The sequence below is a fragment of the Mastigoproctus giganteus genome, chromosome 2 (genome assembly GCF_048544385.1).
Source record: "Mastigoproctus giganteus isolate SK-2022 chromosome 2, ASM4854438v1, whole genome shotgun sequence".
NCBI lineage: Eukaryota > Metazoa > Arthropoda > Arachnida > Uropygi > Thelyphonidae > Mastigoproctus > Mastigoproctus giganteus.
This window is the reverse complement of record NC_143576.1, coordinates 133,943,365-133,959,497: the sequence shown is the minus strand read 5'-3', so window position 1 is coordinate 133,959,497 and position 16,133 is coordinate 133,943,365. Positions and strand designations below refer to the sequence as shown.

Genomic DNA, 16,133 nt, shown 5'->3' with positions numbered 1-16,133 from the left:
CAGTGGATGGTTAAATTATGATTTTTTACAATCCTGGATTTTCAATCGCTGAAATAATTGAGTCCACATCAAACATGAAAGTAGAGCAACAGAACCAAGAAGATGATGATGATGATGATGAGGAGGAGGAGGAGGAGGGGGAGGTGTGGGGGGGGGGGGAATTTGGTCCTTCACATTCTAAAGCTTTTCAACATTTAGAAGTTGTTATGAAGTGGTCTGTAGACAGGAAGAATATAACCTAATCCAAATTCTATGTTTAAAAAGTGTATGTGATCTGGCAGCTACCAAAAGGAGAGCAACTTTTAAACAAATGTCAATGAGTGACTTTTTCAAGAAACAATCATTTTCTTCATGTACACATGTATGTATTACTATTACATAATTATTTATTTATTTTATTACATTGATGTGTAAACATCTTTGGCAGCACCTACTAAATTTCAGATAGTACTAAAATCAATTTGTCCCGATTTTGCAACACGGAAATTATGTCATTTCCATTTATAACAAAGAAATATGGAGTCAGGAGGGAGAGAGAGAGAGAGAGAGAGAGAGAGAGAGAGAGAGAGAGAGAGAGAGAGCACAAAGGATCATAGGAGGTGATCTTGGTTGTGCTCAGAGCTGGCATAAACCAGCTGGTGGTGGAAAAACGTTTATGATTCAGGGCATACCATTTAGGTGGCTTTGGGCTAAACATTGCCACCCATGGCAAAATCCTTTTGGTAACCAGAGAAATAGATATCTTGCAAATTTTAAAGTAAAGTAAAGTAAAGCATTTAAAGCAAAGGATCATGGGAAGTGATCTTGGATGTGCTCAGAGCTGTCATAAACCAGCTGGTTACGGAAAAAGTTTATGATTCGGGGGATACAACTTAGGTGACTTTAGGATAACTACTACCACCTGTGGCAGAAACATTTTGATAACTGGAGAAATGGATATCTTGTAAAATTTAAAGTAAAGTAAAGCATTTAAAGCAAAGGATCGTGGGAGCAAAGAATCGTGGATGTGCTCAGAGCCGGCATGAACCAGCTGGTTGCGGAAAAACATTTTGGCAACCAGAGAAATGGATATCTTGAGGGCTCAGAGCTGGCATAAACCAGCTCTGAGCATGTCCAAGATCATTACCTTACATGCACTTCAGCCTTATGAGTTGAAGCGCATGTAATGTAGGCATTACAGTACCCGTCTGTATAACTGAAATGGTTGTATATTTCCATCAAAAGGTGAAACGTTTTTCTGCAACCGGCTGGGCCAGTCAAGAATATCTTTTGCTTGTCATTGGTCATTCTCATTAAGTTGCAGAAGCCCTTGTTGGTCATCAAGTTTTTAATTTCTTTGCAATTGCACTGAGTAAATTGAGCGTGGCAAGCTTTAGAACTTCATTCATCTCACTGTTTGGATGATTGTATAAGTTTCAAAAGGGGTCTTCTTCTCGCAGTTGCATTACAAGGCTATGCAGGTCATTACCACATGCTTCGTCAGGGTCAACATTGTAGCTGTCCTGACACATCGTCTTACATATTTCAATTGTTTTGCAAATGTCCAAGTCTAATTCATACAATTTACAATCTAGTATGAGCTCTTCGTTGTCATCGTTGATCTTGACATATTTCATCTCTGACAGTATCTCTGTTTCCTCATTGCAATATGCAGTGTTATCATCTCAAGCTTTTACTTGTTGAGATCCCGAGCCAAGTCATAGTTTCGATAATGTATTATGCGTGGACACTGTCGCATGACAGTATCTACGCATAATACATTATCAAAGCATGACAGAGTAGCATGATCTAACATGATAGTATGATTGTAACAACACAGATACTTGTACTGTTGCAATCATACTATTCAACAAATGGCTACAATCAAATGGGTAATTAGGGTATTGGCCTAACCTCTTCCAAACGTTGATTTGGTAGAGTAAGCAGCAGGCGTGTGCATCCTATTTACCACTAACATTGATTCAGTACAGTAAGTAGCAGGCATGAGCTAAATTACATCTTCCTGATTTTGGCTCTAGCTGTTTGAAATTTAATAGGTGTTGTCAAAGATGTTTACACAAAACATCTTTCATGCGTATAGGATGCACACGTGATTTTATTTTTAAAAAAACATTACACATATTAAAATTATACGTAAAACGATTTTTTTCTTTGTTCAATTATACAGATTTTTCATTATCCAGCTATCTTACATTCCTGTTCACTTTGTTTGTGTACATCCTTCTCACTCTGTTTAATATACCAGCAATATTTAACTCAATACTTTAGAAACTCTATTATCCAGAGTGGGAAGGTTCCCCCCCCTCAAGTCTCAGGATTCACCACTGCATCAAGGTGTTGCTAACCTTTCACAGGAATGCTGGTCTGTGCGTTGACACAAATGCCCCTTCCAACTGGACAGTTGGATCTCAATACCAAAGAGCTCATTCCACCGGCACTCCATTGGATTGAGATCTGATGACTGTATAAGCCACCACAATAAGCTGAATTCCCTCGTATTCTCCAAACTACATCAAGATCATGCCATTAGTTCAAAACAATTCTGGCAGCGCATTATCCTGTTGCTAGAACCAATTAGCAAAAGTATATACTGCATTCATGAAGCATTATCTGTAAAATATCAGTTTCCAGATAACCCATGACATTCAAATGTTGCTCCACTAGCATTAACAGTGTGACCAATGTCATTCAAAAACACCCATACAATTACATGTATTATTAGCACCTGTATGAATGAATCCAGGAAAATTTGTGCTGTTTTTGCCATATTCTACTCCTTTCATCAGCATGAAACAGCACAACCAGGCTATGTTTTTCCAATCCTCTACTATCAGGTTTTGGTTATCTCTTTGGTTATCACTTATTATCTCTTTAGTTATTATTTGATTGACTGTAGCCTTTGTGTTACCCTACACAAGTCTTGTCAGCTGCCACTAGCTTCTCACATCAACAAGCTATTTCCAATCATATGATTGCCTCTGAATAATTGTTGGCTGGTTGTTACTTCGTAATTCCACACACACATGTGGACATGTGTTTTTATAATGGGCGACACCTGGAACATCAGTTCATCTCTGCCTTGTATCTCTGTGAAGAATTCCACGCACAGATGATATTAGTGAGACTGACTTTGTACAGGAAAACAAAAGAAGACTTGCAGTTGCCAAGATAATAAATCCAGGGCAGCTGGTGCCAGCTATCATACCACATTCAAAGTCACTTAAATCTTTCACCTTGCCCATCTTCCCACTGAACTGCATACTTATAGCATATCTGTACACTTGAACTGTGTTATGAAAAAGGTTGTACCTAAGAAAGTGGCCACTTTATAAAATATATAAATTTAAAAATAAAAAAGATATATCTTTTTCATTTTTTTTATAAAATAAGGTTTTTTTTTTTTTTTTTTTTTTTTCAAAATGGGTAAGTGAACCTAACAGTTATATATCTTCATAAAAGATATATCTAAAACAATAAAAAAAGATATACATATGTCTTAATACTTTTTAAAATAAAGAAGATATATAAAAAGATATATAAAAAAAAAAACTTTATTTGTTGTCACATTCTCAGAGGAAAAACTTACAATTACAACACTATAATTAGATGTTAAAAATTCTTACTAGAACCAGTGGGCATGAAACATCATTTCTCCACCATTAGTCTCCCACATATAGATAACTCTAGCAACATAGAGTGGAGTACTGGGATCTTCTGGTACTACCAAAATGAAATTTCCAGACTTAATCTGAAAAACATAAGACAGAAATATTCACTTCACTTCCAGATGAAACAAAATAAAGTAGCCCATCATCAAATAATTTTATACAATGCAACTTTTCATGGCAAAGTTTTAAAACTCGCAACCTAGTACTACACAGTAATTTTAACCTTAGCCATAGAAGCTAAGAAACAATTAGTTTTTAAATTAGCCAAACACACATTTTTTGCACTCTCATTACATTGTATATCTTCAAATCAAGATTACACACAGCATTCTACCCATCTGCATGTAGCAACTGTTCTGTACGTAGTTACATATATTCAGACAAATTTCCATGTTTTTCTTTTTTTCTATTAATATTTATAATCAAGTTCAGTTTTCCTGCACAAGGGGGCTTATAGTTATAGTCTGGCACTGTAGTTATGAACTACCCCATCAACACAATCAAAAAAATATAAACACACTGTTACAAGTACAGTCAGTCCTCGTATAGCACGATAGTTGTGTTCCTAGAAACCCTTGTGCAATATAAACAACAGGCCCTATGGGAAAAATAGGGTTAGTTGCCGCAAGATTGAACACACATTTGTAACCAAAACATTACCAAACACAATAAATAATCGTAATAAAATACTTATGTATTTTATTACGATTATTTATTATTATACATAATAAAATACGTAATACGTAAGCATTTTAATTACTTAAGTATTTTAAGTAATACGTAAGTATTTTATTACGACTATTACGTAATAAAATATTGCTAATGCTTTTGCTTCTATCGTAAGCAAACTTTTTTGTTTGATTTTCTACCCAAACAGATGACAGCCATCCCATCTCTTCCAATTCTTTGTGTCTTAATCTAATGGATTTTAATTACACTTTGAGTTGTTCCTGTTATGAAAGTTGTTTTTATTTTCTCTGCATTCTTTGTAATTCTCAGCGTTGTCTCATTTAGGTCTGTAGCACGTGCAATTTCACATGGTCTTTCATTTCGTTCAAAGCATTTCACAGTTTCATATTTTTTCTCTATCGACAGAGGCAGACTGGCCATAAGCCTTACCGGGGAAACCCCGGTGGGCCGGGGGGGGGCCGATGTGATTTTGGCCATAAACCATAGTATGAGGCCACTATAAATTTTCCCGGGTAAGAATTTTCTGCCTCTGTTTATCGATATTGCTTTTCTTTTTCTCTCTGAATCTGCAGTGTCTTCACCAGGACGCTTCCTTTTCACACCTTTTAAGTATTTTACTCATTTTTAGGGAATAAAGCACAATTACAAAACGAGGAGGCACGCTTTGATACACATAAACAAAGCTGCGTGCATGTAGCAACTGAATAAACAAAACCGTAAAGGCAGAGATACACTACTAACACTTCACATTTTACTAAAGCACATTTCTAGGGGTTACTACCATAAAACAATAAAAACAATTTCCAGTTGCATTTCTGCGAGTGGAATCTGTTATAAACTGGTAGTATACACGATCTAATTGCATTTGCGATTATACCGATAGCTGGAATTGTGTTGGTTTTTACGTTATTATGGTAAAATATGTTTCCCCTTCACTGATATAAAAAAACAAATACATTTTCAGAATCTTCTCTTCATTCCTATCGTGTTGCATTCAGTTTGGGGGATTCCGCGTTCGACTGCCATTTCTTGTAAACACAAAGGCGAATCGGGCATAAGCAAATTCCGTTCATGTTATATAAGATATCGTTCCCCAATTTATAAATCATGTATGATCGAATTCGTGCAGTGTAAACAAGTGTTATACGAGGACTGATTGTATGCATATTCAGGCCATACTAAAAACCCTTATTCACAAGCTGATCATGGGATCATGTCATTAAAACAGACAAGACAATCCTGCACAACAGACTAGTCATAACCCTCAGAAGGAAAAAACTACCTACCTAACAACATAGCAGTGCTCGACGGGCACCGGAAACTTGCAGAAACCTACAAGGAAAAGAACAGGAAGAATACTGACCTTAAACAGAAATTCATAGAGATGGGGCACATGGATCAAGTGGTTGGTTGATATGTTGGTTAATGGCACAAGGGCTACTAAGGCCATATTGTGCCTGTTTCTATTCCGTAGTGCAATTACCAGTTAAAATCTGTTAAATAATCATGTCTGCTTCAAGAAAACAAAGAACTCGGCTAGATTTGCAACGTCTCCAATTAGATCAGGTAATGTTAAAGGTTCTTGCAGATGCGAAAGCGATGTGAAAATTGTGCTTCGATAATTATTATAATGATTGCAATCTATTAGAATATGCTTCACTGTAAGTGTAAACTGACAATATGCACAAATAGGCAGATCTTCCCCCACAAGTAAATAAATATGGGTTAGGCGGTGTGCCCAATACTTTAATCTAGCCAGGATCACCTCCTCTTGCCTATTTGATCGCATGCTTGAGGGCCACAACTTAGGTTCATGTTTAAATTGAAGCAGCTTATTGCCACCCTCAGCCTGCCAGCTTTGCGACCATTACACTTAACACATTTTTTATGACTGATTTGTAGTCAGTATATGGCACTTGGTAGTTAGAAGCTTGCAGTGATTGGATGTTTAGTGGCTTGATCTGCATATTCATTTCCTTTGATGCCTACATGTCCTGGTATCCAACAGAAAGTGACTGACTGGTTATCAGCTTGTAACGCAATTATCTGAGATCTGATTTGCTTCAATATGGGGTGAAGTGGCTTAGATGAATTTTTCAATGCTGTTATTACACTCAAAGAATCAGAGCAGATCATAGTTTTCTTAATCAACAGAGCTATTTTAATCAGCCACAGTTCAGCAGAATAGACGCTGCATTCCTTTGGAAGGGACACAGAACTAGAAAAAACAGACGAAACTGCTGCTGCACCCATTGTGTTACTTGTTTTTGAGCCATCGGAATATATTTGAAACCACAGAGAATTTTTAGCTACATGTGCAGCATGGAGGTTCCTGATTGCAAGATCTGCTGCTTGCTTTTTCCCCCTTGTTGGAATGAAAAATCACAGATTAAAGTATAATCAGACCATGAAGGGTCAGGTGTGCTTGTTTCCTGAATGATATCACCCATGTCTAAATTCCAGAATTGTGTTAACTGTAGCAGCCTTATCCCGACTGGCTTGTTTTCATTGGGTTTGTTCTCATAAAAGGTGGTCCATTGGGGCTCAAAGAAGTATGGCAAGATAGGATGGAAGGGAAGGCTCCGTAATTTTGCTGCAGTCGCAACATTTTCCTCCGAAGATGGAGTGGAGGTTCGTGTGCCTCTATATATAAACTCTGTATAGGGGATGTTCTGAATGCTCCTAAAGCAATTCTTAGGGCACTGTGATGGATAGTGTCTAACTGAATTAGCACACTTTTCCTGGCAGAATCATAGATTGGAGCTCGATAATCCAAGCGAGATCGGATTAATACAGTTGTTATTTGGTTTTTAGGAGCATTAGCAACTAAGGCCATATTGCTCTGGGGATATGCGGTGGTCATTCCCTGACCTTTCCACATCCTCCGTATTTGGTGGTCACGGGGCTCGAACCCCAGTCTAATCAAGAAGCGTGTGCTACGCACTGCTGCTCCTGCCCACCTGTCTATAGAGGCGGCTCGGATTAATATGCAATATAGCCGAAGTAGAGTACATCGGTCAGCACCCCACGTTGATGATGATAGTATTCTGAGGATATTTAACTTTTTCAAGCAAATGGTTCTCAGGTATGTGATGTATTGTAAGAAATTTAATTTATTATCTAGAATAGCCGACCGGGCTAGCCGAGTGGGTAAAGTACCTGCCCGGCAACCCAAAGGTCGCGGGTTCGATTCCCGCCTCGGGCTTGGATCAAAGTACTGCAAAAACCTTGGGAGGTGCAATATGGCCACAGAAGCCGATGCGCCAACAACTACCAAATCAAAAAAAAAAAAAAATTATCTAGAATTAGGCCAAAAAATCTGATATTGTTCGAAACAGGTATGGTGGAATTTTTAAGTTTTAGTTCAGGCTGAGGGTGGATCTTTTGTTTTTTACAAAAATGAATACAGTTGGATTTTTGTGCTGAAAAGTGGTAGCCATTGCGAGACATCCACAGCTCAATTTTGTTAATTGAGATCTGAAGTTGTCTCTCGATAGAATTCATATTTTTCCTTTGGCACGAGATCATGAGGTCATCTGCATAGTGATATTATTCTACTGTTGTTGGAATATCATGGATGATATTGTTTATTCTTATTAAAAATAGGGTGGGACTCAAAATTGATCCCTGACGGACACCCTCCTCCTCCTGGATATGGACTATAGAAAGAACATTTAGATGACTAACTTGAAAGGTTCTGCCCTGGAGAAAGCTCTGCACAAACAAGGGAACCCTGCCTTGTAGTCCAAAGCCGTGAAGATCTCGTAGAATAACAAAACACCATGTTGTATCAAAGGCCTTCTCTAAATCCAAACTTACCATAACTAGGTGGTCATTTCTAACAAAAGCACTTCTGAGGTTTAATTCTGCTTTAGTCATCATATCTAATGCAGATCTATTTTGCCGAAAGCCATACTGATTTTTATGTAAGATGTTACATGACTCAAGAAACCAGGTGAGCCATTTGAGAACCATTTTCTCCAGTGTTTTCCTAAACAACTAGTTAAGGAAATTGAACGATAATTAACTGGATTAGAGAGGTCTTTACCTGGTTTAGGGATGGCTAATACAGGTGAATGTCTCCAAGAGCAAGGATAATCATGTTCCTGAAAAATTCTATTAAAAAATATTAGAAGAGTTTGTAAAGCAGCATCATTCAAGTGTTTTATCATAATATAAAAAATACCATCAGGGCCAGTTGCACTACTGGGTGCTCTGTTAAGAGATTCCTTTAACTCGGATATTGTAAAAGGCTGGCTATATGGAAGAGAGCGACCAGTGTTGAAATTTAACTTCTGCCTTTCTGTTGTCTCCTTAATTCGTAGGAATGGTTTGCTATTTGGTTTTTAGGAGCATTAGCAACTAAGGCCATATTGCTCCTGGAATATGCGGTAGTCATTCCCTGACCTTTCCACATCCTCCATATTTGGTGGTGATGGGCTCGAACCCCGGTCTAATCAAGAAGCGTGTGCTACGCACTGCTGCTCCTTCCCACCTGGCTACGGAGGCCCTCGTAGGAATGGAGCATCATATGAATTTGCTGCTGAAATTTTGGCAAAAGCATTTGCTATGTCTTTTGGGGAAGACAGTTCCTGTCCCTTACAAATCAATGTAGGAGAGGATGACAAAGGATATTTGCCGTTCAGATGTTGGATTTTCCTCCAGATTAATCTAGTATCATTGTTTCTGGTAATAGTGGAAGCGAACTGTATCCAGGAAGCTTTTTTGGCTTTCCTTCTTATTTGTCGAACTTTAGCATTACGTTTCTTGTAAATAATAAAGTTAATAGTAGTGGGATACTTGCGGAATATATTCCAAGCTTTATTCTTTTCTTTTTTTGCTCTATTACATTCATCATTCCACTAGTAGTTTTTATGTCTGCATGGACGAGTCGACGACTGAGGAATAGTTTTATCAGCTGCTGCTAGTATCTGTGTAGTGACATGGTCAGTGGCTTCATCTATTGACAGATTCTGAATCAAATGTTTATCTAAAGATATAAGTAAGGAAAACTTTGTTCAGTTTGCCTTTGAGAATTTCCACCTTTTGCGAGTTTCCTAATAGGTGGAGATAGTTTGAAGGTGATCGCTATTACGTGGATTATCCAATGTATACTTGGATATAGTGCAGGGGAGCAGATAGACAAATCTAGGGCAGAAGTATTTCCTGTGGGAGAATGTGCATGAGTATGTGCACCGGTGTTCAGCAGAGTTAGATTGTGTGTCCAGTATGGTTTCTATTAATTTCCCTCTTTTATCCATACACAGACTTCCCTATAATGGATGGTGACCATTAAAGTCACCCATCAAACAAATAGGAGGTAGTACCTGGGCAAGGAGCTCATCAAAGTCTTTCAGTACATATGTTTGGTTGGGTGGAAGATAGATACAAGAGAAAAAATTATTCCAAGTTCTATTCTTACAGCAACAACTTCTAAATTAGTTTTTAAGGGGATTTGCCTAGATGGATTTGTAATGGATACTAAAACCGCTACACCTCCATGGGCTGCAGTTGCTGCATTCCTGTCACACCTGTACAAAGTATATTTCTTTATTGAGGGGGGTCACTTGTAAGGTTAAATATGTTTCCTGTAAACAAATGCCTGCTGGACTGAAATGTCAAATTAAGTCATATAGTTCATCTGTATTAGTACATAATCCTCAACAATTCCATTGTAAAATGCACTGCATTATTTAGTTTTAGTGGTAGGATGATCCGGTTGTTTTTTAGAGGTGGTAGGCTTATTGCAATCTATTTTAATTTTATCTTTTTTAGGAAAGGTAGGCCATCCAGTGTCCATATCTTCTTCAGCATAAATTTCTAATAAAGGTTCTTCCTGGGTTTTGTCATCTATATCCATTTCTGAAGTATTAATGTGGCTCTTAGTAGATGATTCAGCTTTTGCCATTCTGGTTTCACTTTGGGACTTTATGCCATTAGTAGAGGGGATGGAAATTGGGATATTACAAGTCTGGTCTTTGTTGTTTTGTTCAAAGATGGCTGAGGAACTGAAAGCTGAGCCCTAGCCCATTCAGTGAGCGATGCGTTAGCTAGAATTGAGTCATTTGTGCAGCACCAGAACGATATTTCTTTGTAATATTAGCATATATGGGTACGGAAGTATCTTTCAGAATTTGTCGTCTCGCATCCTGATAGGTCACTTTGTGTTCAACTTCTTAAATTTCTATATTTTCTTCCCAAGTTTCCATAACTTGCAATTTTTAGAATATGCAGGATAATCTTCCTTGCAATTTGGCCAAACTGCAGATGTTGCAGTACAGTTGGTTTGAGTGTAATCCTGGGATCCACATTTTGGGTATATTGTGTTTCCTCGACATGTTGTCAGTGTCTGAACTTCTGGCACTTATTAACACAGTAGTGAATTTGGTATACAGGGGCAAATATGGCAATTCGCCCCTATATACCAGAGAAATAACCAGCTTTAACCTATATACCAGAGAAATAACCAGCTTTAACACTTTACCCACCTGGCTAGCCCGGTGCCGACCGGGCTAGCCAGGTGGGTAAAGTGCCTGCCTGGCAACCCAAAGGTCGTGGGTTCAAATCCCGCCTCGGGCTTGGATCAAAGTACTGCAAAAACCTTGGGAGGTGCATTATGGCCACAGAAGCTGATGCGCCAACAACTACCAAAAAAAAAAAAAAAAACCTATTTGGTAAGTTTGGAGTACTGAACGTAAGTATTACACTACGGGTAGGAACAAGATTGCCATCCCTATGTTAAAATTCTCTTAGCTTGTATGCCCTTTTGATCTTTCAGTTCCTGCACAAGCTCCTCTTCTGTTACATTCAACAGATCCCATTCAGAGATAACACCTTTGGAACTATTTAGGGTGGTGTGGGGAGAGATTTTAACAGGAATTCCTCCAAATGTTGTAAGCTTTAACAACAGTTCTGAATGTTTGAACTGTGTTGTCTCAACGAGTAAATCGCCTGACTGTAATCTTTTGACCATTTTAGGTGATCGAGCAGCATTTTCTAGAAATCTCTGCATGATAAATGGAGAGTTTACTCACTGGTTGACTACTTAAAGAATGGATAATGAGGAAAGTTGGATACTCTGGTTGGTTATTATCTTTTTTTTAAGCACTTATTTTGTGCATTTCCTTGGTCCAAGGAAATGCACAAAATCAAATACCAATCTGTGGTATTTGAGCTTGGCAGCTCTAATGTTGGATAATTTTCTTTATCCATTTCAGCTCCTTTACGTCCTGGGGGATTGGCTTTTCCGCCCAGGCTACGGGCCCTGCCACGGGGAGGCAGGAGCAGTGCCGCTTATGGCCAAGCATAGGAGTTAGTACGGTTAGTATATAATAAAGAAAAAGGTACTTTCCTTTTTCTGGCTCTCCTTTTATACTTTTAAAAAGTAGAGCTAATTAACAGAAAGACTTTTAAACAGAAATAAATAAGGAAAAACTCAGTTGGTCTAGAAAAATCGCTCTATTAAGCGCAATAGATATAGCACAGAAGATTGCTTGGCCTCAAGATTCTCTTGGCACCCAGGGCCTATGGATCAAGTAACGACCAAGTTAATCACTATATCAACCACAAGCAATGGTGCCAAAGATCCTACCTAAGAACCTTTCGGCAATAGGCATCCTCAGAGAACATACAAGGAACTCCAGAAACCTGTGATGCTGACCATATATAGGATATTTATAGAATTCCTCAACCAATAATAATAACAGCCAGACATAACCACCACCCCGTTTGCAGAGATAGGGATATAATTCCCATCCCTGCAAACGGGGAGAAGAGGGAAAAAATTAAAATAATAATAATAATGAAAGGCTTCTACAGGCAAATTACTTTAGAACTGAAAGGATTACTTTTTCAAGCCCAATACCCTTTTCTCTTAAAAGGTTCCACCTGTTTAAAATAACAGGAGAGAGAGAGAGAGAGAGAGAGAGAGCGCTATATTTCCGGTTTTGTTTACTGGTCGGAGAGACACTGTTGCTAAAGGATATAGTCACAAGATAATGCATTGGCCTTCAAGGCCGATTCATATCCTCATGAGTTCGCAGTTTTCCCGTTCGATCAGAAAACTTTGCACGCAGTGAATTTTCTGCCACGCTGACAGAATAGAGGAAAATAGAGGAAATGATAATAGAAACATGTCCAGTCACACAGATGCTCAAAGATGGCCAAAGGAGGAAAATAGACCAACAGTATTACAATTTAAAAATTTAGAGGAGGACCAAGTCGATTATTTTATTTTGTACAACTCTTTCTAACAAGTTCAATTTTTAGTGTTCTGAAGTTGTTTTTAGTATTTAAATTTAATTTTAAAAAATTTTGTTTTGTATTGTGATTGAATAAACCCTTATTGCAAATTAAACTTACAGTATTTCAACTTTCCTTAAACACACAACAAATTTTCCCTTACTGCTGACTGAATTTCGAAACTGCATATTTTGCCCTTTTATGTCATCCTTAATTAGATTATATTGGAAATTCTACTTTATTCATCCGTAAGTACCTCTTAAAACGATTTATCTTCTTCTTCTAAGTCCTGCAATAAATGATGGAATTCGCCTTTTTCTGTTCTCTTCCAGTTTATGTCGTGTATCCATTGCTTACTCCCTTTTGTCTCTCGGCCAGGGCCACATTAATTAACACTATGGCCAAATCGGCCATGGCCGGGGAGCTTCACGCAAAGAGGGGTCTCGTTTTCGGTGGAAATATTTTCTGAAGTAGTGATAAAAAGTTAAAGGTATATATTAAAGGGGCTGGGGGGGGGCTATTTCATCCATAATCCACCTCTGTTCTCAGCTATAAGAAAATCATTTTCTAAATCTTCTTCAAAATGTGAAGAGGAGGATGAAGTGTGGAAATTCATTTCGCTTCAGCTTTCCCCAAAGAGAGAACAACACATATATAATATAACGTAGTGTGGTAGCAATGTGTCTCCTATGACAGACTTTGCAGTTTACACTGAATAGTGTGTTTACAGTCTTTTGGCACGGGGTGGGGGGGCCCTCCCTTCTCCGAGTGAGGTGACAATCACTGTGTGCCCTTGAAAACATAAATAAATTGTTTTAGACCTCCCCTGAACCTGATAGGTGTTCTGCAGCTGAAATAGCAGAAAATATTTTTCCCTGACCAAAATTCCTTGGAGGGACAGGCTGATATTCCGACAATATATACCAAATAAAAACCACAGATATGGAATCAAGCTGTTCAAGTTATGTTGTACTGAAAGATACACCTGATCGAGCAAGATAAAGATCGAGCAATCTGTAGATTTAGCTGCAAAGCTCTGCAAAAGAGTTATCACAAGTTTTCTAAATACAGGTCACACCTTGACCGTAGAGCATTTTTTATACCAACTACCATCTGGTGTTATCATTTCTTCATCAAGAAACTCATGTTGTTGGTACATTACGAGTGAGTAAAAAATTTAAGCCCAAAGAAGTCGTGTACTCAAGGAAGAAAAAAATGGAATTATTGTTCTAAAGTGGCGAGATGCTCGAGATGTGAGACTACTAACAAATGCATGACCCAGAAATGGTTAATGGACCCTCCACCAGTAAAGGAAGATGAAAAGAAGCCAAACAAAAACCACTTCCTATTATTAATATATATTAAGGAAACGCAGGCATTGATCTGTTGGATTAAATGGATTCATATGGAAAGAGGATAAAGTGGTACTGGAAATTGGCGATAGAACATATACCTGGAATATCAGTTGTCAATGCGTACGTAGTATACAAGAGTGCCACATGAAAACAAATAAAAATAAGAAGCTTTCGGGAAGAGGTACTAACTTTGCTAAATATAGAATGGAAAGAGAAACATGAAAAGCCAAAATGCAGTAACATATTGTACTAATAACAAAATTCAACGCAAACAAACAGGAAAGTTAGAAGACTGTGTTTTTTGTTACGCAAAATTGAAAGAGTCGGAAGGCAGATCAATTACTAGCAGAAAGGGGAAAAGAGTTTTGATGTATTGCCCGTAAAGACACGAAAGGCTGACTGTATTCTTCAGCCTTTCGTGTCTTTGGAGTGTTTTGGACAACACCATATATCTTCGTAATTAATTAATGACCAGTTACTCACTTATTTTTTCTCATAGCCCATGCAAATTTCATCAATGTATCACCGGAGGCCACGCTTTTCAAAAATAATGTAAATATTCAACAATCGTCAGGGTTATACAGCCGACACAGCTCCAACTGACACAGTGGGTGTCGGCAATATAGGTCCAACTCGGTGCATGAAAAATGTAATGGTGTCGGACATATATGGGAGACACGGCAGTAAACGTGTTAAGCAAAAGCAAACAAACCCAGATTACTGATCTTTTAAGGAGAGCAGATGATATACAAACCTAGATTTTTGCAGAAGAAAGTACTGTTCTAGGTTTAGGCCCAAATGGATGTCAGATGAACTAATGAGACTCCTGGCACAGAAGAAAAATGCATGGGACGCATATAAACTAACAGGTGATAGAGAAGCCTATGGTAAAGATAAGCTAGTCTGTAATCAAGTCACAAAGGAGGTTACGCAAGCAAAGGAAGATTATGCGAAATCGTTGGCAAAGGATACAAAGAAAAACGCAAAGACTTCATTACTTATATAAACTAAAGGGGCCGAATCAGATTGGTCCCCGTGGTACCGATGGTTTGACTGTTGATCCTGCTCAAATAGCTGCCAAACTGAATGAGTATTTTAGTTTTACGTTCACACATGAGGAATTCTGTAGGGAAATAAATGACAGAAGTTTATCAAACTATAACAGGGAGTTACATGATTTTGTTATAACTGAGAGCTAAGTGGAAGGTAAATTGTTGAAGTTAAAAATAAGAAAAGGCATGGGGGGGGGAGGATATACCCCAGGAAGACTACTGTACAACTTGGAGCAGTATGGCATTCAAGACAGGTTCTACACTGGTGTGTAAAATTTAAGGACCAGTCAGGTTTTCACCTGTAGCTTCTCATAGGAGTGGCCTGGATATGGGAAAAGCATACCAAAAGAACCTCGTCAAGGTACAGAAATGATGAAGGAAAGAACACCGACACAACAGCGGAAAAAAAAACAGTACAGAGGGACTTTATTCAAAAATGGCAACATAGCACTGGCTGCCATGATAGAGATGCAGTGGTAGTAGTAGTAGTGGCATTTCGTGCAAGAAAGCAAATGTATGAGCTTATGCAGCATCAGCCAAAAAAAAAAAAAAAAAAAAAAATCACACCATTCCCTCCAAATGCCTGTCCAGTTCCTCCTTAAATTTATTCAACCTATCAACTTCCACAACGACAGATGGAAGTTTGTTCCAGCAATTAACCACCCGCTGGCTAAAGGCAAATTACCGCACATCTATTCTACATCTGTCCTTTCTTAATTTGAATTTATGCCCCCTTAGGTTCGTAATCTGAACAAGTGGAAGGATCCCATCAGAATTCAGCGTGCTGAACCCATTCAAGGCCTTATACACCTCAATCAGATCACCGTGCTGGTGCCTAGTCTCCAGCCACTGCAATTTGCAGAACTTAAGCCTCTCTTGATAAGAGGATCCCTTCATTCCCCTCACCAATCTTGTTGACCTTCTCTGTACACGCTCAAGTAAATCTACATCCTTCCTAAAATGAGGCCTCCAGACCTGTACGCAGTACTTAAGGCGTGGCCTGACCATTGCTTTATACACAGGGATAATCACCTCCTTTTCCCTGCTAGCAAAATTCCTATATATCATTGACAAAACCCCATGACCTGCCCTGGCAGCCTGTCTGCATTGCTCAGAAAACTTCATAT

The 16,133-nt window shown here is 38.4% G+C and overlaps 1 protein-coding gene across 1 annotated transcript in view; it reads right to left on the bottom strand.

Moving 5' to 3' along the window:
- The window catches only part of LOC150089578 (DNA (cytosine-5)-methyltransferase PliMCI-like), a 596,839-nt gene that overhangs the window by 324,948 nt on the left and 255,758 nt on the right, over window positions 1-16,133 (bottom strand). The window contains exon 17 of the mRNA XM_090368675.1: window positions 3,624-3,748. Coding sequence (XP_090224801.1) covers window positions 3,624-3,748 — 125 coding nt within the window. The remainder of the gene's footprint in view (window positions 1-3,623; window positions 3,749-16,133) is intronic.